Source organism: Neolamprologus brichardi, chromosome 23, assembly GCF_056152115.1.
Source record: "Neolamprologus brichardi isolate AB-2024 chromosome 23, ASM5615211v1, whole genome shotgun sequence".
Classification (NCBI taxonomy): domain Eukaryota; kingdom Metazoa; phylum Chordata; class Actinopteri; order Cichliformes; family Cichlidae; genus Neolamprologus; species Neolamprologus brichardi.
This window is the reverse complement of record NC_142125.1, coordinates 16,151,321-16,177,043: the sequence shown is the minus strand read 5'-3', so window position 1 is coordinate 16,177,043 and position 25,723 is coordinate 16,151,321. Positions and strand designations below refer to the sequence as shown.

The 25,723-nt window shown below is 37.6% G+C and overlaps 1 protein-coding gene across 2 annotated transcripts in view; it reads left to right on the top strand.

Annotated features, from left to right (window-relative positions):
- Positions 1-23,676, top strand: part of nlgn1 (neuroligin 1) — a 286,547-nt gene extending 262,871 nt beyond the window's left edge. For both annotated transcript variants that reach the window (XM_006801992.3, XM_035912635.2), the window contains 7 exons: positions 6,205-6,417; positions 7,944-8,210; positions 8,294-8,655; positions 10,471-10,631; positions 12,387-12,543; positions 13,613-13,690; positions 15,228-23,676. In XM_006801992.3, coding sequence (XP_006802055.1) covers positions 6,205-6,417; positions 7,944-8,210; positions 8,294-8,655; positions 10,471-10,631; positions 12,387-12,543; positions 13,613-13,690; positions 15,228-15,830 — 1,841 coding nt within the window. In that variant the 3' untranslated portion in view covers positions 15,831-23,676. The remainder of the gene's footprint in view (positions 1-6,204; positions 6,418-7,943; positions 8,211-8,293; positions 8,656-10,470; positions 10,632-12,386; positions 12,544-13,612; positions 13,691-15,227) is intronic.
- The last annotated feature ends 2,047 nt before the right edge of the window (positions 23,677-25,723 follow it).

Here is a 25,723-nt window from a genome sequence, read left to right as displayed (position 1 = left end):
GGTCAAGTATAGTATGGCACTAAATTAGGTGGCACTGGAAACTTCACCCATAACAGGAATATAAGTTGATATGCATGCTTGTATTTTGTGTTCCCCTTCTTCTCTTGCTCTCAGGTGGGCTGAAAAGCCAATTATTCAACTTGAAAACCATCTAATTGTTTTTTTTACTTCTTTTCTTCCCATGTAATTTCTTACTTTTCCTCTTAAAAGGGTATAATGCTACAGTTCGTAAAAAGGATTTAATATACACAGCAAATTTGACACAGCCTGCTAAATAATTTGCAGCCCACAGGTACTTGCTAAAAAGCCATTTTACCTGGTGTATCCTGTCATGTGACTTACAAAATGTCACGCATTTAGTGGTAACAGGTGAAACACAGGATTGATCAGGTGCAGCCTAAATTGAAATGCACATGTTTTTAAAGTTATGTATAAAAGCACAGCTGGTCTTACATTTAGAAATAAAAAGCTTTTATTTATCTCTTGAAATATGGAGCTAAAATTTTATCTTTAAAAGTAACATGGATCTTCGTTGTTCTGTGTCATATGTTTACCTATTTATCATCCAGTGATCACATGCTAAATTTATTCATATAATAATATGCTCTGCTAAATGCCGATGTCCATTTTGCTGGTAATGCACAATTTTGTAACTATGCAAGGAGGACACACCTGAAAATGAGAACTGGCTCTGTGTTTGCCCCGAGTGCTATCTAAATAAAGGTTGAATGAGTGAATATCCTGTAGCTCTGTATTCATTATTTCCAGTGAGAAATGCTTTGTGCCTCATCAGCATATTCCCCAGCCGGCTGCCCTCAGCGCGCCGTTGTCTTCAGTGTTGTTGTAAGCAACGAACAGATATAGATGGAGCATTGCTGAGGCACTGTAAATATTTAGAACTGCTGTTGCACCATTTGTTTTAGGAAGACATCCATAGACTGCAGGGCAGAACTGGAGGAGTGTACTAGATGAGTTGAGGTTATGGTTTGGCCATGCAGTGTATTCGATCAAAAATGACTTGTCATCCAGTCACTGAGCTACTAGTATATAGTATAGTTCAGAAGGCCCACATAATGAGAACAGAGCATTCCATTATATTTATCTTATTTTGTCATTTCTCAATGGATGCAAAAGTATCTGAAGAAGGGTTGCAGCCTCAAAACTGGAGAAGAATTAAAAAAAAATCTGATTCCACTAGAGCTGCTTCCGCTAATTTGGAACTATATGCTGACCCACTAATGCAACAATATCAGTAGTTTTAAGCACATTCCCACAGACCTGAGCTACGGTAAAATTATAGTTCAGTAGAACAGTCAGCAACTGTGGAAACCTGGACCATAAAAGACCAAATGTGGGTTATTGTATATTTGTGTTGATTTTTTGCATCAGTGGAGATTCTATGGCGTTATTTTTGTGCCACTATTCTGAGCGCACGTAAAAATAAATTGCAGGTGCAAGTGTTACAGTGAAATTTTGAGCGAAGAAAAGCTAAATTTGAGTGAACAAAATTCATTGCTGTGTGCAAAAAATGTATTTCAGTGTTTGCTATTATCCATACACACACTCAGTTTTTGACTCAAATTTAGCTTTTCTTCACTCAACATAAATCACTCCTCAAAATGCAACACTTGCACCTGCAATTTTTTTTTTAAGTGCGCTCAAATTTATTTTACGTGCGCTCAGAATAGTAGAACAAAAATGACGCTGTAAGATTCTGTATTAAGAAACATGCCTCAGAAATCATTATTGTCAATTCTGCTGATTCTATTGAGATTTCTTTTTGTTTTTTAACCTGATAAGAGCGTTATTTCAAAGGATGTGAGATTAAGGGAATTGTTTTTTTTATAAACCTGCATTGTAGTAAGGCATGGGATAATCATATTTAACAATTTGAAGAAGAATCTCTAAGCAATTCAAGAATGCCACCTCAGACGTTGGTCTACACAGTACAACAACAATGACAGATTCAGCCATTTTTCTTAGTCATTAAGCTCCTTTCTCTCACTTTCTGCGTCTTTTCGCCTTGTTTCATTTTCCTTGTCATTCTTTTGTCTACTCTAGACTCGCTGCCTCGTTCTCTGCATGCTTGTTAATCTTGCTACGCTGCGAAACTCCTTTTTCCCTCCACTTTAACTTCCCATTTCCCTTTGGTCTCTGAATTTTGCATTTTCTTTTGATTTCACCAACAGTAATAAGCCACATCTGCTGGAAGAGTTTACATGCTTGAGTGATGGTGTTTTCCCTCTTCCTTCTTCCTCTACTGTTCCTTCTCATTCTGTCTTTCTCGCCATTCAGAGTCAAAAGGACAGAAAGTAAAAACGAGAGAAAAGAGAGAGGATTATAGTATACAGACCGTGACTGTGAAAAATAGATGTGTGCAGAGAAAGAAGTATAAAAAAATCCCATCTTTCTCTTCGTCTAGCCTTCTCTTTCTGGTTCGACAGAGATAGGAGGGATAAAAGCTAGATTCCTGGATCAGGGTTCACCTCAATATTGTCATCCCAGGAAGCTTAAAGGCCGAGCTGCTGAATCACAGATGGTGGCTTTTAGCCAAACCTGAGACATAGACACGTATGAACTCCTGCATAGAGGAGGAAAATAAAACATGTTTGGCATCACTCTGTAGAGGAAATAAAGCATGTTTATTGTAACATCAACGCACCACTTTTTTTTTTCCATATATTACCGCATTACAGTACCCATGTGAGTGTGTGCATGTTTGTATATAAGACAGCAAGGGAATAGAGCCCCACCCCACTGCCCCACCACTGTTGGCGTAGTAATCATTCTTCCTGTCTCACTCTTTGTGATTGCCAGCCCATCCTTGCACTACAGCTAAATTGAATCAATTAAAATCTTTCTTTTAGATGGCTGCTGTTGCTTCCACCAGATTAGGCTTTGATCAAGAAACACACAAATAAATAAATAAGCAAGTGGAAGGGGAATAGAAAAGGAATGAACTTAATTAAACAGTCAGCGGGGGTGCGTGCTTGTCTGGATGTTAGTAGGAATGTGTGGATGCAACTGCACTGTATAGGATTTTGGCACATGTGCGTGATTCAAATGAGTGCTTGTTCAGAAATACTTGCAGAAATACAAAAAAAAAAAACTAAAAATTGTGCATATGTGCAAATGAGCAAACTTGCAAGCAAGTGAGCGTGCATGCGTGTAGGTGAACATAGAGTGGCTCTATCATAAATTTTATAAAACAAATTATCAGCTGACTCTATGTCAGCGGTTATACTTTACAGTAGATGAATCTCTGTGAGCCATTGTAAACATAATATGCATTATGGTTATTATGATCACAGTCACATGTGCTGCCATGCATAATTACAGCTCTTAACAGCCACATTATTTCAAATCACTGTGTTATGCAATAAAAATGAATATGATTTGTGATCCTGTTCTAATGAAATTTTTTTGTAAACTGGGTTCAGCTTAAAGTCATAGATTTAACTCTTTAAATATCGAAGCGACAGGCCAAAGAACAATAAACACATTAGTTCCATGCTGCTAGAATGTTATGGTTCAGTAAGTGTTATCTTGGATTGGGCAGATATGATGCAGGTCATATTTATTGTTGTAAAACTGGATTTATTACTCTCACATTATTGGAATTATGTTGTATAGCAGGAATTCTCATATAGAGTTCTTAATTAGTCCTCAACAGTAGAAAATCAGGCAAACCTTAAACCCCAGAGCTGGGAATATAACACTGGACATCCCCAAGTCATTTCATGCCAAAAACTGTTCAGGTATCAGAAGAATTAAAAGTCGTTGTTCTAGAGAGTTTTAGTGTGTAGTAGTGAGAGTGATGTAGAAATACTAATAAACTTGCTACAATCACTGCTGCTACAACAACTACTACCACTAATATGACTAATAATAATAATAATAATAATAAATAAATTACTATTTATTATTACTAATAATAATTTGCTTTTTTCATGTCCCCATGTATAATACTGGGTTTTACTTTAAAGACATTCAGCACATATAGTAATTATTTACAAACCAGTGACGCCATCTTTTCTTTTTTTGCAACAAGTGATTTTAACCATGATGATTTTTATTTCAGTAATTATTTACAACTTTTGGAAAACAGCAGGAACAAGCAAAAAAATAAATGACAGCAAATAATTGAATTCATGCAAATAACAGATATGCAGGCTGAAGTGCAGGATGGTAAATATATTCTTTTAGCTATCCTCAAAGGCTTTCTGTGGGTGTACACGTAATGCATCCAGTGTAAATTAGCAGTGTAGTGTTGACTGAGACTGTGAAATAGGCATTTCATTTTCACTGATACAAATAAAAATATCCAAAAACACATGGAAGGAAATATGTGAGCATGTGAGGTTGAAAGGGACAGTTCTTGGGTGTGGTTTTTGGGTGTCAGTGCCCAGGATGCATGGAGGGCTTAATGGGGCTTTTAGTGTGGAAGTGTTGGGAGCTGGACATGAAATTGCTCTAAAAGACCTCAGCTCTCCTGTGGCTCTCCTCGTCTCTTCAGTACATTCGTACCTTACTAGTATTTGATGTTGAAGCCTCACTCGCCATGGATTTTGGCAAATAATCTAAGCGATAAGAGGTCATCAGATTGCTTGAAATTCAAAGAAAAGTTGCTTCAAAGATTCCTTTCTTATCTTTTTTAGCATTGCATAGACTGGTCCGTACCTTACAAAAGGAAAGGAGATAACGCTATCCCACAATCCTTTGCAACAGTGACATTCAGGGCCATGCAGCATCAGGCTGTTCACATTATACTATTTATTCACATCAAAAGTTTTTATATATAGCATCAATTGCATTTAAATTTAGGGGATATGAGTGGACAGGAGAATGAGCGCAAGCAAACATCTTAACATGACATTTATTTTGTTTCACTTTCTTTTTGTTTATTTGTTCAGTTGTTTTTTTTATTAACGGTGCTATAAACACAAACACAGAGCATTGTAGCTTCACCTCATCAAAGAACCAGCAACGTCCTGTAGCATGATGCATAGCTAAACATATGTTCAGTTGAAGGCTGTTAACACCATAGTTTCACTGGATCAGTAAAAGAAATAAAAGTGATGTATATGGTGTCTTGTAGCTCGGATGGAGAAGGAGGTGATTCTGGTGGATGGCACTGACTTAGTGAATAAGTCAGTGCCATTCACCGACTATTAATTGAATAGTAAGTGATAGCTCCAACTAGCTAACAAACAGTAACAGATTCGTTTTTATGATTCACGAATGACTATTTGCACAGGCCTGAAAACGGTACCTAGAAAAGGTAACTGCTGCAGCATGAAAATATAATACAGAAACACTTGTGGAAAAAGTGTAATAAACAGCATAATTATTTCCCAAACCATCCTTTGTAAAGATCTAGCCAACTCTGAAGAACTAATTGTAAGACAAGCACAGTTGTCTGGTGTCAAAGGTAAATAGTACATTTCAGAAACAGACATCTGGCTAAACACTTATTGACCTGACCTCAAGCTGTTGAGATCGGCTATTGTTATTGTGGTTAAAAAACATAATGATAATAAATGCATAAACAACAACAACAAAAATTAATATCCTTAATGTTGTTAGTTAAATTACTCCATGACCTTGTGTTTTCAGTGGTTTTTTTTTAACAAATCAATTCAACTCGAAATACTGGATCCAGATGTGGCAGTCTGGATGTGGCCAGTGTTGTACTGGCCTTTGAAAACATGAGCTATTATTATAGATTTATCCACAAAGACCTTGATTTGAAATTTGTATTATGTTATTAAACATATCACTGCCCCTTTGTGACACATTATCATTTTCCATGAAGTTTTCATTTGAATTACTCGTAACTCTATTAAAAAAGAGATTAAAAAAGAAAATAGATTTAAAAAAAAACAAATCTTCAAAATACAAAAGTACAAAGATTGTTTTTGAATGACTTTTTTTTTTTAATTTTTCGTGATGTGTGATGATAAACTGTAAGATTAAACCTACTAATGTAAAGAAATAAATAAATGCAATTTCTCATTTCTAAAGTCTGTTGAAAAGGAACCCAAACTCCATAAATGAAATGTGTATATTAAGACAGAGAAAAGTCCTGATGCCATTAGGTGTCTTTTCTTTGTTAATGAAGACATCTGCTTATGGTCAAATAAGAAAAAAAAGGAGAAGATATTAAAATAATATCTACTGTTTTTAATTTGCCCTCTCATCCAGGTTTCCTGAGTACCGGTGACCAAGCAGCAAAAGGGAATTATGGCTTGTTGGATCAGATCCAGGCTTTGCGCTGGACCAGTGAGAACATTGCAGCCTTTGGCGGCGATCCGTTGCGAATCACTGTGTTTGGCTCCGGAGCTGGAGCTTCCTGTGTGAACCTGCTCACGCTGTCTCACTACTCAGAGGGAAACCGCTGGAGCAACTCAACAAAAGGTAAAGCCCAAGGACTCAAGTTACAGGGATCCGTGTGGGGTCTTCATACGTTCTTAAGTCTCATTTCAGTAGCGTGTGACCATAAAAAAGGTTGTGATCTGCTTTTGCTGATGCTTGTTGTCATTTTGAATGCGTGTATGTTAACGTCGGAACATGCTGAATGGAGGGATTTTTTTCTCTGCGTTTCACTGTACTTGCAATATTCACCTTTGACATGAAAAAAAGCAATTGATAATGTACTACTATATAGAAAACGAAATACTTTGTGCTGCATAATTTTCTGGGAAGGCCTGCTCGGAGCAATTAAAAGCAGTTTGATTGAGTAGTTGTTTTACAAACAGTTAAATTTTTTAAAAAATGAACAAAATATATGGAAAGAAAGAACTTGAAGCACCTCTTTCCCTAAGGTCATGTAAGCAATAAGAACGATAAGGACAGTGTTGACCAGTAGCCTCACATTGCTGTAGTTGGGATTTCTGTTTGAATCCTACACTATGTGGCAGGATAGTCATTTTGTCAGAGTATATAAAACCTGAGCTTTGAGATTTGTCTATTTCCCAGGCTAGCTGTCCACTGTAATTGTAACAAACATTTCTCAAGAAGAAGGAAATAGTGAATTTAGGAACATTCAAGTTATGTTACAGACCAATGCCTTCTGTGGATTTGTCATGCTTTATAAAGAAACAGAAATCTTATTTCAGTCACACCACTCACGTTTGACATGATAGATTTATGGTGTATTTCACACTCCCTGAAGTGGATGGTTCAGACAATCTCCATGAACGCTCATAGGTTTCTGCCATTATCTATGATGGACCTGTTTAGCTTAGCATCAATAGGGGATTCAAAATCAGCTTTGTTAACAACATTTATAAATATCTGAAGCACCCCAATATCTCACTCTGTCAACACATTTTTATTACAGTCAGTTTGGTGATAATTATCTAAAAACAGTGATCATAAGTGTTTCACACATTTGGATGGAAAAGGGAAAGGGAAAACATGACATCCCCCATCACACTAAGCCATAAAGATTTTTCTTACATTCAAGAAGACTCATTAGTAAATGTTCAGATTTGTTTCTTGTCACTACTGAAAACTAACAAACCAAAGAATTTGCCTGTTTTTACATCATTAATATTACCCTCAACCTGCAGGGCATTAATATGGGACTGACTCAACAAACCTGCATTGTACTATGTTCATGATGAAAATCAGGATGGCTGACGGATGGCTGAGGTTTTTTTTTTCTTTTTTGCCAAAAGAAATATTGCTTTGTCTGATCTAATAAGCAAAACTATTTTTCAGTGTATTCAGTTTGCCTCTAATATGACCTATGATCGCTGAGTTTCCGTTCCATTTTCTCAATCAGCTGATTTATCATATGATATTTTTCTTTATATGATTTTCAAAATGACATTTTATGCATCTATACTTATTTTGACATATTTTGGGATAGTCTCTGAATTGCACCTAATTAATTGTTTTCTCCATCAATGCTGCCCCTGTGCTGTTTTTGTCTTAAGGCCTGTTCCAGAGGGCCATCGCTCAGAGCGGCACAGCTCTGTCTAGCTGGGCTGTCAGTTTTCAGCCTGCCAAATATGCTCGAATGCTGGCTCGGAAGGTAGGCTGCAACCTGGAGGACACTGTGGAGCTTGTGTTGTGCCTGCAGAGAAAACATTACAAGGAGCTTGTGGATCAAGACATCCAGCCGGCCCGTTATCACATTGCCTTCGGCCCTGTTATTGATGGCGATGTTATACCTGATGACCCTCAGATTTTAATGGAACAAGGTATTTAATTTATTTTCCAACTAAAAGGATGCTTTGTAATTACAATTTGTAAGTTAACAAAACTCTGTACTGTCTCTTGCTAGGTGAGTTCCTCAACTATGATATAATGCTGGGAGTGAACCAGGGCGAGGGCCTTAAGTTTGTCGAGCTTATCGTAGACAATGAGAATGGCGTCCAAGCTAATGACTTCGACTACGCCGTGTCCAGCTTTGTGGATGACCTTTATGGCTACCCAGAAGGCAAAGACATCCTCCGAGAGACCATCAAGTTTATGTACACTGACTGGGCTGATAGGCATAATCCAGAGACACGCCGGAAGACACTCCTAGCACTTTTCACCGATCACCAGTGGGTAGCACCAGCAGTTGCCACAGCTGACCTGCACTCCAGTTTTGGATCTCCAACCTACTTCTATGCTTTCTACCACCACTGTCAGACGGAACAGGTGAGCTTCAAACTATCACTGAAGGTACTTTCAAGTATTATGGTACCTGGAATCTAGGAATGAACACCCTGTCTTGATTTGAGTTGTATCACTGAGCAGAAGCCATTTATCAACACATGTAAACAGATTGAATTCAAGAATAATGTACAATCAAATAAAATCACTTATTTCTTATTGCTAAAGGCAAGACAAAATGCTCCCAAATGAAACTAAAGTAACTGATTTGAACTGATAGTTTGATAGATAAGCCAACACATTGCTCATATATGTAACAACGTGTGTATGATAACTGCTGCTTTACTTATGAGTCTTTCTCCATAAGTAATCAGTGATGTGTAGTTGGCTAAGCAGTAGTGTCAAACCATGTTTTATATTTTAGATTCTTCCAAATAGCCACCCTTTACTTTGATTACTGCCTTGCACACTCTTGGCTTTCTCTTAATGAGCTTCATGAGGTAGTCACCTGAAATGTTTTTCCAATAGTTTTCCACGGGTTTCAATAGATGCAGAGCACTTGTTGGCCCTTTTGCCTTCACTCTGAGGTCCATCTTGATTGGGTTTAGGTCAGGTGTTTGTGGAGGCCAGTCCGTCTGGCCAGTCCATTCGGCACAGCACTCCATCACTCTCCTTCTTGGTCAAATAGCCCCTAAACAACCTGGAGGTGTGTTTGGGGTCATTGTCCTGTCGAAAAATAAATGATGGTCCAACGAAACTCAAACCAAATGGGATGGCATGTCACTGCAGGATGCTGTGGTAGCCATGCTGGTTCAGTGTGCCTTCAATTTCGAATAAATCTCCAACAGTGTCACCAGCAATCTTCCTCCAAGCCTCCTAAAGTGGGAACCATGCATGTGGAGACCATGCGTTCACCTTTTTTGCGTCTCACAAAGACATTGTTAGTGGAACCAACGATCTCACATTTGGACTCATCAGACCAAAGCACAGATGTCCATTCCTGTTTCTTTGCCCAAACAAATCTCTGCTACTTGTTGCTTTTCCTTAGTAGTGGTTTCTTAGCAGCTATTTGACCATAAAGGCCTGATTCTGACAGTCTCCTCTGAACTAAACAGTTGACATATACATATTTATACATACATATTTGTTTGCTGGTTGCCTGGTTCTGCCAGAGCTTTCTTCCTGTTAAAAGGGAGTTTTTCCTTCCCACTGTCGCCAAAGTGCTTGCTTATAGGGGGTCATATGATTGTTGGGTTTTTCTCTGATCTATGAAGCGCCTTGAGGCGGCTTTTGTTGTGATTTGGCGCTATATAAATAAAATTGAATTGAATTGAATTGAAACTGGTTGGCTGTTTTTTTGTTTTTGTTTTTACTAGTATCTTAAATCCTTACTTCTTCCTGTATTACTTGATGCAACATTTAATGTTAATGTTCAAATATGTCTACACAAACTAATGAAAATAAAGAGTGCTCATTAAATTGCCCACATTCCTTATTATATTAACTTCAACTTGGTACAGCTACCATGTATATGTACTCTGTATTCCAGTTTAAACTCATCTCAAAGCAATTTTCCTCTGTCAGCATCATCCTTTTATCTTTTATCTTCTCTCTCTCTCTCTCTCTGTTCAATTCACTGAATAATGAGCCAAAAATGGCAGGTAAATTAATATTAACAACTTATCTCATTCCCCCTTTTTTCCTCAACAACTATTCTATTTCTCCAGCCTTTTTAGTCTTGCTGTGTCTATGCATATTGTCAGAATATCCACCGTGTAAAAATAATGCCTTTTAATGTCCTGTATCTGTCACATAAATGTAATAATACTGACGTGATTTGATTCATCTGCTGCTCATTAGGTACCACCCTGGGCAGATGCAGCACATGGAGACGAGATCCCATATGTGTTTGGCCTGCCTATGATTGGACCAACAGAGCTGTTTCCCTGCAATTTCTCCAAGAACGACGTTATGCTCAGTGCTGTGGTTATGACCTACTGGACAAACTTTGCCAAGACAGGGTATGATGACTCATAAGGGCTAATGCAGTGTTATGAATCTCATGAATCTGAACAAAAACATCACAGCTTTTTCAGTTATGAAAATGTTAAGTGCCGCATCTGAAATAACTTATAGCTCATACTTAATATTTGTACTTGATCTAACCAGCACCTCTGGAAAGTTAATAATTTCACTTCGCTGTAAATGATAAATAATTTAATGTGATTATTAGTTATATGGAAATGAAATAATTCTATTGTTTGACATGATTGGTTGTGATTTTGCCAAAATACATTCTATTCATTTCCAAAAAAGGGTACATGATTGTTTACCAAGTGAGCTGGTTTACATGAAATAATCAATTAGTTTATGAGCTTATGTAGTGTTAATTATATGTTAATAAAACATATAATCACCATTAGAACATTGTGATCATTTCACAGTGAAGTTATAATTTCACTGTGATTTTGTTTCTTCAGTATGACCAGGAGTAGTGAATCATACTATGGGTTTTATGGACTGTGTAGTATAATTGGTATTCTTTGAAAATACCCACTACATATCTTCAAATACATTATTAATTGATGATCCTAGCCTGGAGAGTGACATTCTGAAAGCGACAAAATTAAAATCCTTTTTTTCTCCCTCTGTCTCATGTTGCCCTCCACTATATAGTCATGGCGGTAATTGTTTTTCTGCAGCATAATAGGGGGACATTGGCTCTTCCTGTGCACTGCCCAGTAGCCCGGAGGGGAACAAAAAAAGCACTAATGATCTACATATATAACCCCAAATTGACGTAGAATGCCGGGTACCTGAGAGATTTATGCCACCAATTTGAATGGTTAAGCGTGTTCCTGATGAGCTTTGGCTGGCTCCATATGCTGCTCTCAGACAATGGGGCACTCACTGGGTCTGAATGGGCCTCCATAGTTCACATGGCTGGATCTGTTCTCCTCAGATTAAGTGCGAGTGGCTCTATTTAGTGCAGGATCCAAACTCAGTGCGTTATCCTCCTCTGTACTGAATATATGAGGGGCATTCACATGGGTTACTGACCTGCATTTACAGTTTATTTAAGCCTTGAGTTATTGAGTCAAACATTTAAAATTGATGGCACATGACATTTAAAAAAGTAGCTATTCTAAGTGTGGTTTATAGCAACCACTGAACCATGTACTTGTTGGAAATTATCAGCATGGTTGAACTGCATATTCAACTAAACATATTCTTTGGCAGGAAGCTTCTTTTCATGTTTGAATTATATATAAATGCATTCACTTCCAAGGAGATATCCATAATTTAAAAAATAAACAAAAAACTGTGACAGGGATTTTTTTTTATGCCTCAAAATTTAAATTATGTATACTTCTAAGGTTATTAGCTATCTTAAGACCTTTCCATTCAGTCAGAATCTTTAGAAAGCCCTACATCTATGAGCAATAATTTCCCTTCTGACCTTTTCTGGATCTTATCAGGTGTGATATCTTAGAAAGCGTTGATTAAAATTTGATGAAACCTGGAGGCTGCATTTCAGTATTTTCATAATTATACTGATTAGCCTGAGGCAAATGCTACACTTATGTCAAAATTAAAATTGGAATAGCCAAACAGCTGTGTCTTAAGAGGTCCAGTTCACCTTTAGCCTGGTTTTAGATCTTCCTCCCCTCTAAGGTAAACAGCCAACAACATTTTTTTTTCCACTGTAAGACTCTCAGCTCGTCTCTCCTCTGTGACCTCTTTAACGGAAACTCATTCCTACTCTTTCTTCAAAGGGACCCAAACCAGCCTGTCCCCCAGGACACCAAGTTCATCCACACTAAGCCCAATCGTTTTGAAGAAGTGGCATGGACACGCTACAACCAGAAAGACCAGCTTTACCTCCACATTGGCCTGAAGCCCCGGGTCAAAGAGCATTACCGTGCCAATAAGGTATAGTTAGACGTAACTCTGTCATGCAGCAGATAAGCTTTTTACTGTTTTTAAGAGAACTCCAATTGTAACTTCAGTACACTGGCTCCCTGTAGATTTAGAATTGATTTTAAGATGTTACTGATCACTTTTAAACCATGTGATTGTTTGGCTCCAAGCTACATAGCAGATTTTGTGTTACAGCCTTAGATCCTCAAGAGCTGCGATGTTGGTGGTTCCAAAATCAAGATTTAAATCTCAAGTTGACCATCAGCTTTGGAATAATCTACCAGAGGAGAAACCGCTCACAAAATCTGTGGCTTTTTTCAAATCCCTTATAAAAACACATTTTATGATCTTTTTTTTGCTTTTTTTTTAATGTGATGTTTTCTATGTCTTCACAAGTTATATTTTGATAGCATTTGCATGAGTGCATGTCAATCTATCTGTAAAGATGATAGCTTGAAATAATTCTGGTATGAATTTGTAGACTGGGTCATGTTAAAAATGCATTAAAATTTGGCAAGTTCTTCAAGGTCAACTTAACGATTGATTGAAAATCGACAAAAGCACATATTATTCTTACAAGTGTGGTGTGTATACAAAATATACACACAAAGTTCCATTAATTTAACGTTAACTTCAAACTTTAAAAAGTTGACTTTCTCATATATTATGATATATTTGGTCTATTTTTCTATTTATTATGTATTTAAATTAATCTCTATTAATTCTGTTTCTATTAACATCTTACACATTGCTCTAACTTTTTCAAAAACGGATCAATCCAGTGTATGCAATCTGGATTTATAAAAATGTATTCCACTTAATTGTTTCTTTAATTATTTTAAATTTTTCGTCTCTATAAAGATGAAATTCCTGTGTGTTTCCTGTTTATGCGTCACTTGTGCCCTAGTCTTGGGTTTGTTTTTCACAAGCAGGGACGTTTTCTGAATGCTTAAAATTGAACTGCAGTATTGTTTCATTTTCATCACTATTGTAATTCCATACTTACTTTAAGATGCTCTTCTGAAGACAGTTTTCATACTTGCTTGATTTTACCACCTACGCATTTCTGTCCTTTTCTCAGGTCAACTTGTGGTTGGAGCTGGTTCCTCATCTACACAGTCTCAATGAGGTCACCCAGCTCATCCCAACCACCACCAAGGTTGGTTTTAAATAGTCGATGTGTCATATCATGGCAAAAAGCGTCTATGTGAGCCATTCCCTCCACAGAAGGCTTTTTGAAAAGTTTTAAATGTAACATTGAGATTGGTTGTTGACCTAGTTTGCCTAATTTTCCACTCTAGGGGCTCTTGTGATCTCCTACTTAGGTGATTATATATATAGACGCGATAGACGAACACATATAAACACAGAGCAGCAGCTGAAGTATATTGAGGAATGAATTTAAAGGCAATGCCAAAAGTGTTCAGTAAATGCAGCTATCAGGTGTGACAGAGAAGAATTATACATAAACATCCAGTCTGACTTCAGTTTGATACAAATTATGAGTAGATACTTGATGTACAAGGGGCTGATTCTGAATGTTTGAGGATGTGAATGTGTGTAATATTTTTAATTTCATTTTTAAAAAGCTTATTTATGTCAAATTTTGATAAGTGACTTTATCTAGTCAGGCAGTGGCCATATGTTTAAAGTAATTTCAGGATGTACACGATCTCACTTTGCCACAAGTTAGAACAAAAATTTGTGTCACTATGCAACTTAAGCATTAAGCTGCAGCAAAGAGATTATCAACATTACATTAACACTTGGAGCTGAAGGAAACTGAAGTTGCTCCTTCCTGATATTGTCTTCCTTTTCCTCCTTTGCTCTCCATCCCTTTCCTGGTCTCCATTTATTTAAGTTAGGCCCATGATTATTTGAATAAGGGCACTGTTTCTATAATGTTGCCTCTCTACATTATGGTTTAATCAAACAAACAGTTGAAGTAAACTGTGACTTTCAGCTTTAAATCGAGAGTAGTCAAACACTGTGCAATCATTCTTACAAGCACTATGTAATGATGAATAAAAACATTTTGACTCCTGAATTTGAAAAAATAAGGCCCCGAATCGAAGTACGTGCATATTTACTATTGATCTAATGAAATTGTATTTGATCTTCCTGGTAGCAGGAAATCTGCAAAGCTATGAAGTTGGGTTTTCTTAAAGGATTATAAAATGTCAAAAAAGTAATATTTTCCTTTTCTTTCAAAATATGCTGTTAAAGTCATGTGACTCTTAGAAGCTAAATGAGTGGAATGTCAGTTTGGTGTGCACTGCAAAGTTTTGAATGATGTGAAATTCAAGTCACAGGAGACACAAATAAACAAACAAGAGTTGAGCTTTAATAGCAGATAAATAAATCTAGAATCCAAAAGTCCAGCTGGAATATAATGTAAATACAAGAAGTAATGAGAAAAACTTGGAGGACTCATGTGAAACAAAGCAAGAACATGCACTAACCTCAGCAGGACTAGGTAGACAATGCAATAAAACCAAAGAGAAGGCAGGATTTCTTTGTATATTAATGTATTTATTTATTGCAAATGAAATCATGCTTTTTTGCTCTAATAACATTCAAAGCCTATTATGGGGTATCCAATATGTAGTTTCAATGTTGTGGTACCACAAGCTAGACTATACAGTTGAACATGATCAGATGAATTAGTTATTAACCACTGGTTTTCTTGTCTTCAGATTCCTCCACCAGAGACTACTAATCGAATACCGAAGACCAAAGTTCTGGTGACCAAACGTCCTAACCCAACCCCATTCCCCACTGAGACACAGGACAGCCACAACCAACCACATCTTGTGGACCAGCGTGACTACTCCACTGAACTATCTGTAACCATTGCTGTGGGAGCATCCCTGCTTTTCCTTAATATCCTAGCTTTTGCTGCACTTTACTACAAAAAGGACAAGCGCCGGCACGATGTTCATAGACGCTGCAGCCCCCAGCGGAGTGCCGCAAATGACCTTGCCCACACTCAAGAGGAGGAAATCATGTCTCTACAGATGAAGCAGCACTCAGACCTGGACCGAGATTGCAGGGGGGTTGGCGACTCCCTGCACCCGCATGACGTGGTTCTGAGGACTGCCTGCCCACCGGACTATACTCTGGCCATGAGGCGCTCACCAGATGACATCCCGCTCATGACACCAAACACCATAACCATGATCCCCAGCACCATGGGAGGGCTCACCTCACTCCACTCTTTCAATACCTTCCCCAGCAGTGGCCAGAACAACACCCTGCCCCACCCGCACCCACACTCACACTCCACCACCCGAGTATAGCCCTGTGGATGCACCCATGCAGGCGGGACTCTGATGGCTGAGGCTAAAGCTAATGCCGCTGATGCAGCAGAGACTGAAGGCCAACTTTCTGACAAACACAAGTATGTCATGAGATGAAATGCCATCCTGGAGTTGCCAGAAACCCATGGAATTGCACTGGGACTGTACGACACCCTGTTAATACCTGAGGAAATATAGTCAAGAGTTTCTGAGGGTTTGGACCAGGGAAAAAAGAATAATTATCTTTTTGTACAAAAATTTAAGACAAGAAAAAAATACATATAAAGAGCTGAAGATAAACAACCTCTAAAGCTAAAACAAAGAGGAGGATGTTTTTTTATTGTTATTATTTTTGTTCTGATATTGCAGCAAAACAAGGTACAGTAAAAATACTTTCTCTTTTTAGCAACAGATATGGCCTTCGGGATCTTTTGACAAATGACTGCTTGAGAGTATTATCTGGATACAGAAGAGAGCATCAGACACACCTTGGAGGTGAGAAGAAGGGAGCTCTTTGTAAAAGAAAGAAAGCGCGTTGTTTTCCTTCGGCATCACGCTAGAGATTACTCTGTGGGGCACAATGTAGATGCCATGCAAACCAATTTAGGCATGTCTTGACATCATAAATGGAGGCTATGTAAGATAAGGTAAAAAAGAAAAAAAAACAATTGTTGAAAAGAGCAAAGGAAAGACTGAAAACTTCAAGAAAAAGAAATCCTGTATGCACAACAGAACCATTTTGAGGAGAAAAAAATCTTGCAAATACTTTTCATCCATTTATTTTTGAGGATTGGGAACAATTTTATTGTATAGAACCTATTTACATATCTAGATCTGTACACTAAGCACCGAGGCTGTTTAAGCTCTCCTCTTTTCAGAGGGGCATCCATACTGCAAACCTGCCAGTAGAACTGAACCAGTAGGAAGTGGGGATCCACCTACTGGCTTTCTGGCTTTTCCAACTTCAACACAGAGAGCTGGGGGACAAAGGATAATTGGATATTTTAGCACGATGCGCATGACAATTTATCTGCTTGATGGCTGCTCTGCTGATTATGTCATTATTAAGAATAATTTTCACCCTCTCCCTTGCATTGGAGAAATTTCAGACATATTTCTTGATTGGATTACAAGAAAACACACACCCTTGCAGGACCATGGGAAATACAATTCCAGGTTATGGATGATGTGGGCTGGAGTCGGGGGTAGAAAGGGGAGGGGCTGGAAATATGGTTCAAATTTTCTTGCATAACATGATATAGCTTGAGTGGAGCTGGGCATATAAGGACTAGTTTTGTACTCCGTGTGTTGGTACTACTTTTTGATAGTGGTTAAATCACATTACACTGTATCAATCAAACTCATTGTACCTTCAGTTGAGATCAATGTTCTTTGGTATTCTACCTACTTGACCACTATACCGTATAGAAGTAATTACCTGCACTGTTTATTCCATTGCCCGGTTTTCTTTACTTTTAACTGGGAGGTGTGTTGACTGTGGTGGAGGGTGAAACTACTGCGAAAAAAAAATGGTGGGAGAGTGAATTTCTGGAGCGTGTAGATTTTTTATTCATCCAATCGGGCACTGTAGAGCTCTTTAAAAATGAATGCCTACGCATGACTAACACAAGTCAAAGGGCAAGATAATAGGAAAAGTTAGGGTCACAGTAGGCCAATTCCCATGATGCGCATTTCATCTAGTTATCATTAGCCAAGGCTGGTTGTGTTAGGAGACACATTGCGTTGGAATTATTGAATTATGTGAAGGAAGTAAAAAGGCCTCTCATAGCAGCTCTTAAGCCCTCACTCCTCTTTACCTCATTTTGAAGAGCTACTTCTTTTCTTTTTTTAGCCCCACTCGTTTTCTACCAGGGATTCTCTACTGTCTCATCTTTTATACTGAGCTGACAGCTGGGCTGTTTAGCAAAGCGGCTCGTCTCACATCCGCACTGTCTTCAGTTGACCATCTACTACAATGCTGTCTGCCTTTGCTAACATCTTCAGGTCAGTGAAGCCTCAGCAGCTAACGATGTTATCCATCGGTGTAGAAATGAGTCACAGTGCAGTCGAATCCAGTTGCTTAAAAGGTTGGAGTCACTGTGGGGGTAAAGTGGTGATCTTCAAAGCAGACACAGACATGAATATCCTAGATGGCAAGTCTATTGTGCACAGATATAGAAATCTGAAAGCTGGCGCAGAGATGCTACTTGGTAAGCTGAAACGCTTTTCTCCCTGTTTTCCCTTCGCTAAAATGTAGATGTGAAGAGGCCTCTGTTGTGAGAATTCATCCTGCCCCTTTTGGCTTCCTTACAGGCACTGTGCAGTCATTCAAAATAATGAGTGCAGACTACTGTTACCCCATGTAACATTGTGGCAGACAAGCTGGATGAGGGGATAAAATCTTGTCTCTCACAGGAAATGTTGCTTTTTGGAATACGATTTAAATTGAATAAACTAATTTTATCTGTTGGCTCCAGATTGTTTCTCTGGATGAAATGAACAGCCAGTGCTTGATCTGGGATTGAAACAAAAGAAAGATTCCAAGGTTATTATCACACATCATCCTCGTGGGAATTTCAGAATCTGGGGAAAATCTGCTCTGTAGTTTTGTTGGCACTGTATCGACAAATCAAAAGCTTTCATACTTTAATACCGATAATATGTGTAAACAATCTCATACACAACCATGTGATAAGAAATTACACCTGGGCTTTCCAAGTATTTTGTTTCCCCACACAAAATGTTTTATGTAGGAAAACCCTCTACTTGAACTCAAGATTTATTAGACCCATATAAAAAGCAACATGACCTTGTTTTTGTAACCCAATTGCTCAAATGCACTTCACTAGATGTGGAAAGGACTCTTGAAAGAAAATTAAATGATGACGTTGGCTGTGCAGGGATTTAGGAACATTTGTGCCTGAATATGCGCATCAGCAACAAAGTAATTCCTATTATCTAGGTTACTAATTTAAAATGTGCAAAGAGTCACATGAGGTAGGTCAGATTGCACAACGTGAGTCCAAGCCAGACAAACAAAATCTGTTTTTCTTTGTTTATATTGGTTTATTACTGTTTTCTGGCATTTGAATACCAAAACAATGTGTTTCATGATGTAAATCCAGTAGAGCGCTACACTTGTTCACTTTTTTGGCTACAAACATGGCAAAAACAAAATAAGATTTTTATCTGTAATTTTTTTTGTTTGTGTTGTGTTTTGATTTTTGATTTTTGATTTTTTTTTTTTTTTTTGTTACAGTGAACATTTGATACTTTAATATGACACTTAAACCATTGAATTTACAATCCCCGGTGACTAGACATGACCCTCTGCATGCCTACTGCATGTATGTAAGTATACAGTGCACCCAAACATGCAGTTGCAACAAAAAAATGAAGAGCTCCATAGTTTCTGTCACTTTCTGTGATCAATCTTCCGCACATGCTGCGGAAGATCATATCCTATGATTAATTGGGATCCAGTGTTCAATCTTTACAATCTCTTAGCTAACTCACAACAAGTATCCAGTGGTCAACCCTTTCCAAAACAGCCATCTCAAAAGACAAAAAGCACTATGTAGTTTTGTCTTTTGTCTGGTGGAACCACAGCTTGCATGACTTTCCATCACATTTTAGGATTGCATTTTACATAAATCCACGTAATATGACAAATCATTCTGAGCTGACTTACTTTTAGTCAAAAAACATTTCAAACTTTAAAAACATAAAGTTTGCAAAACTGCAGCATTAGCAGTAGGATGAAAGGCACTGAGAACGAGCAATTACAACTCTACATGAAAATATCACAGGGGTTGAGATCGTATATAGCTAGCACTTGCCAAATTCAAACATTGCTCTCCAGAGAAATGACAAAGGGGCAAAGGCAGGGCCACCCACTGAATTAAACATATAATTGCACTGATGGGTAAATAGTCAAGCAATTGCAAGGCCATGCTAAGTGGGTGACAGCCAGGGAGGAATCCTAATTAATAACTTGCCATGCATCCAATTGTCTGATTGATGATAGTTGAAAAATGTAAACCAACTGTAGCGTGAAAAAAAATGAGAGAAATGTTGGTCAGCACCTGACATATTTGGAATTATAAATAGAAATTGCTAGAAACTGCACTGAACTTAATTTATAGTGGCAGTTGCTAACAAGATTTAGCCTCTGCAGTGACTACATGCAAATATAGTCCAAATTTTCTCATAAGGAAAAAGCAGTTGTGCTAGATTGCTTGAGGATGTAAAACTAGACAGGAAGACAGCAAAACGTTTTGCAGGAAAAAAGCAAAACGCAATGACTCAATCAGGAAATATATAAGTAAGCAAATGCATTAAATACATTTAACAGTTTTGACAGTTGTGTATGGAAAAACCTGGTTATCAAAGCAAATTGAAAGCAAATTGGCATAATTTGTGAGAAAACTGCAACTTTTGAAAATAACAGCACCGAATCCCCTTTCCCTGAAGACAAGTGCAGGCATTATGAATTAGAAAGCTTTAAAAGATTAAATCTTGAAAGCAATGCACAAATAGAAAGTCTGATTTAAGCACCAGCTAGCTGTTGTTTGCCTTGCAATCAGGAAGATGTGAAAAAGATTTAAAATACACAGTAGCAGAAGAAGAGAATGCTGTGCCGAGCACCTCTCCGACCACAGATACAACCTCGCACCTTTACTGAGACTGAAGCAAAGTTAAGACAAAATGGTATTTGACTAATGGCATAAACCCTATCAAAATCATATCGCACTACTCCACTTAACATACCCAAAATGTGTATTCTAGATTTGTTCTTTTATTGTCTTAACAGCACCAAAATTGAAGGATTCAGTAATTTTCACTAAGGCAACCTTACTGGAAGACTGATGCATTTCAAAGCAAACTAACTTGTTTTGCCTGGTGACATTTTCTCTATTAAGATTCGCAATCTTTGGGTAAGAAATGGTCCACATCTAAAGCCGTGTCACCTTTTGACAGCTGTGTGTTTTATACGCCCTGTGAAAATGTCAATATTCCTTTCTTAGTGTTTCCATTAAAATACATTTTTTATGGTATAAGGAATCTCTCAAATGCATTTCCTACCTCATAGCTCATTTGCAAATAATAACTTTTGTGAATGTTGCATTTTCCATCCTGCTGTTATTCTCTTGTATCGATAGTAAAGTTTTATCAGGCGTTACCCTGTCCAGCTGTCAGTAAGCATTGCCAACCCCTGCAGCCGCCACAAATGTAGGTCATGTCTCCCTGCTCTTGACACGAATGTAAACGGTTGTGTACATATGATGGTAGGTACTAGCAGTGCTGAGACTTTATCATTTAAAAGATGCTTAACAGCACCTCTAGTGGTCATAGGTTCCACAGGGAACCTCAGAGTTGTGTTCTTCATGTTGGAAAAATCTCAGCTCACAACTAAAGTACAACTACATGTGTTTTTTCAGAAAGGGCTAGCTTTTAATAGACTAGGGCTAAGAAACGTATATAATTATGAAACGTATGACTGAAACAAGGTGATAAATTTTCCCAATCGACAGAACAGGGGCCGCTACAGAAACCAAGTTGCCCTTCTCTTTTCGTCTAATTTGTTGAAGTTTTGATTCACTGCTAAGAAGGCAAAAAGGAAAAAGAAAAAAATCCTTCCTTTCTGATTTTAGGAAACTGGAGTAATTGACACTCATTTTTTAAACGTTACATATCCAATCCCAGAGTGCCACTGAGACTTTGCTACACATATATGACACTCTGTTCACTGAGAAGCATTTTGATTACGTTAAAGAGTGGGAAATATCATAAACATATATTCTCTTAACACATCTTTTTAAAGTTAGGGCAAGTCACACGCCTGCCCTATGACAGAGGAAACATTAAACCTTAAAACTGAGAACTAATAACAATAAAACTTTATTGGATAGTGAAATGAGCAAATTAAATACGAAGGAAGTTCAAATTTAATTGCAGTTATTATACACTTTATACACTGTGGTAGTTTTACGTGGAACATTACAAAGTTATGAGGAAAAGGGTATACCTTTAGTTTGAGTGCTGTGTACCGTAACATCATAAACATACACCTTTTGCCCATCTTTTTCTAATTCAGCCTGGTTCATAACTGAATTTCTCTTATTTTTAAGAAGATTATTAAAAGTCTGTGATTTTCTAAAGCCGTTGCGGGCAGGTTGAGCACACTGATTACGTGCAGCATGCGTGGGCAGGAGGGTCTTTACATGTGTGTTTGCTAAAATACACACATCTTCAAAACCACAACAGCTAAAACACACACACACACACAGTTGTAAAATCTTAAACGTGACCTGCAAAAATCCGTCACCCCCCTTTTGAATGCATATGCTGGTATTGTTCATTTCCAGTTACCAGTATGCTCCTTTGTCAGCCTTGTAAACATTATTTCCATTAGTGTTTAATTCTATATTGTGCCTATTTTGTGTTTCTGTGTTGAATATTTAAATATTCTGTTTATTTTGTGTCATATGATGTCCTGCTTGTCCTGAATAAGACTTGAATTTGGATTTATTGGCTTTGTGCTTGTAGCAGCACTCATTTGTAAGAGTGTTGACATTCAAATGGCAGATGTGAGATATTAGTCTGAGAATGCCCCAGAGTTGAGAATGACTCCCATCTAGTGTCACCTTCCTTTAAAAAATTGTGTCCAATTAGCCCAGTCTCATGGCAGCTTGTGAAATAGTCCCAAAAATGTGATCTGTGCGCTTCTGTACAGGATGACTTTTGGTTTAATCGTGACAGAGAAGCAACACTCCCATCAGATGCGACTTATCTACCAGAAAATTACTTTTAGTAAAACGATAGCATATAAGAAGAATAAAACAAAAGAATGGTAAAAATGTCTCTTTGATTAAGTTCTTGTAGTTATGCCACTATCCTCCTACTTTCTTGAGTGGACTTTAGTACATTAAAGTGGAAGCTGTCTTGATGTTTACATACGTAACATATAGGTATTATTTACATCTATTTTTCAAGCTACCGTGAGACGGTGTTAGTCTGCCATTTGCAAAAGGGGAAGTTTCACCCAATCCAGGTAGCATTTCTTCGGTCATTTCTTTTGACTCCCAGCACCACTAGATTTTATTAAGCCAGTCAAGAAGGGTGAGTATACATCCAAACAGTTTGGGACTGCAAACACTTGTGAAACCCTGTTCTAGGGGGAAGCTTCGTTTTTTTTTTTTTTGTTCTTGTGTAAAGCTACGCAGATCGTGGTTGACAGTGAGCCTGTGTTGTAGTGCAAGGGCAGAGAGGAACGAGCACTGCGAATGAATGTAACGCAACGTGCCATTTTCTGACCTCAAAGCGCAGCAGAAACAACAATTAAACCTCAGATTCATCCTGAGAGGTTTGTGCAAGCAGTCTGAAAGCTAAAGGTGGATTTGTTCTTTGAAAGTCATGTGAACCGGAGGAACTATGTGAGCAGGTCTGGCATTTGTATTGTAGATTATTTGTCACTTGTCTTTCTTTCTGGTTAAATAGTAATTACTCTTCTGGAGCACAATAAATGATTTTAATATGCTGATATGTTTTTTTTTTCTCTGGAGTCTTCATTTATTATTTTCTGTGGCTGTTGCTGAGTTCACTAATTTAATTGGTGAAGCACACATCACTTCATACTCGCGAGTAATTACGCTGGCAATTTATTTGTGGCGTGATTAAATTTGTTTTCTGTGACTGAAGGCTGAACAAGCTTTGTCCTAGGTAGAATGCATTAAAATAAAAACAGTGCCTGTAAAACCTCACCATGTTCTTACAGGAAGTACACACGGTGATAGAGGGTGAACATCTGTCACTTTTGTTGAAAATGGGCAAAAAATGTGACAACAAAATTAAAGAGTTTCTTCTACCGCACTTTTTTTTTTCATGAATTCTATGCGTTTATGCTCTTTGGAATGTATGACTGAACTCTGTGTGTGGGTTATTATGCATCATGGTACTGCATCCATCAGACAATAGGTCGGGTGTGTTTGTAGAACTGCAAAAGGTGAAGACGTGCAATATGGAATATGTATCTTGCCTGTTACCTTTAAATTACTACACATTATTGATGATTTTCATCTAAGTTTTAAAGTTTGCACAAAAGCACTTAGAGCTGAATAAACAAGTGTGGCCCAAAAGTGACAAAATGAAAAAATACACTATTACAGAAATCCTTTAACCCTTTAAAGCCGGTCGGAGCGGGCACGCTCTGTTTTGCGTAACTATTTTTAAATCCCGGTAGCACTGCAACCACGTAAGCTAGCGCAATAATTTTTTTTGCATATCAAACCGGAGGAGTTGTACTTACATCTTATGCCATCCGCTTGTCCTAGGTCACGGTTTCCTTCCACATATAGCTTTGCAAAAACTGCATAAAAAGCACTTGCAGCAACAAAAACATAATATTCCAGAAACACGCTTTGCCGATCCGATCAGCTGTTAGTAACACTTCCTATGTTGGAATAGACGTCAGCGCGAACTATCGCATGTCCGCCATGACCTGCCTGAAACCCGGAAGTGACGTCATTTTCGCGTAAATGTAGTTTTTTTACCATCAGGGCCTCATGAGCCTATACTGGTGTTTTTAAAATCTTTGACTTTATGACTTTCTGTGTCGTTTCTGGGATGTTTAGGACTCATATTGCACTGCTGGAAATAGTTTATTTTGATGCATATGCTGCTTTTTTGCAAATTTGCATTATAATATTTATTTTCGTTTTTCCTGCAGTATATAGAAATTGGTGTATTTCAAAAATAAAACTATGAAGACACTCAAAATAAATTTCCTGTGGTGGGAAACTATTTTGTGCAACTTTTTTGTATTTACAGTTTTGAGGGATAAGCCTCTTAAATTTCTCTAACTAGAAATATATGTTAAAAAAACAAAAACGATTTTCAATTTCTTTGTAGTTTATTGCACTTTTTTGCAATTTATGTAATTACTATGCACTTAATGCAGACATATTATTAAAATCTGGGCTATAATGGTTGTATTGATGTATAGCAACTTGAAATGCTCCCAAAAATGGCACTACAGCATGTAAAAATATAATATAAGCTCTGGCGGACTTGGTTCTATGGTAGGTCTTAAAGGGTTAAACATGTCAGAATTTCTCACTAAAAGCAGCCTGTCTCATTTTGAAACATGTAACACTGACACAGTTTCAGAGGTGCCCCCTCTGATCAGGTTTGCATTTTGATTGGCAACACAATAAGAAATCATCTGACTTTATTTTTAAATTTTACTTTATTTTGAAATATAAGAGAATTTGATGCTGAGTAAAATCTCTCTCTTTCTTTAGAATGATTTTTGTCATAGATCTTGGAAAACAATAAAATGTGTCAGACAGAGAGGAACTTTCTAGCAGTAACCCATGTGTAAATGCTCATTATAGAAATATGAGATCAACAATAGCTGGGTAAATTAATAGGATAAAAAACGGTACATTTTTAAAGTCTAATTTGCTACTTGAATTCATTCAGTTTCACTTATCCTTCCAACTCTGGCGAAATAGAATATTAAACTAATTCGTCTTCATTGCTGTTGTTCTCTTATTTTGTTAAAACACATTTCGTCCTGTAACACAAACCGAGATTTTGAATCATTCATTAGTGGTTAATGTTTTATTGTTTTCCAATATGTGATGAATTTAGTTATGCGTTTTAGTTCTCTGAATGCATGCTAAGAGCTGAACAACAGTATTTGTAGGGCTCAGCCTGAGAACTTCAGGGACCCTTTTGCGCCTTAGGGCTTGATGTGATGCATTATCAGTTTCCTCTGATCTTAAATATCACACAAATACAAGCACGCTCTCTCTCTCACACACGCAGACCGAGAAGAAAAAAAAAAAGCAAACTGGCATTTTGTTTAGTGCTAATTGGAAATCAATCGG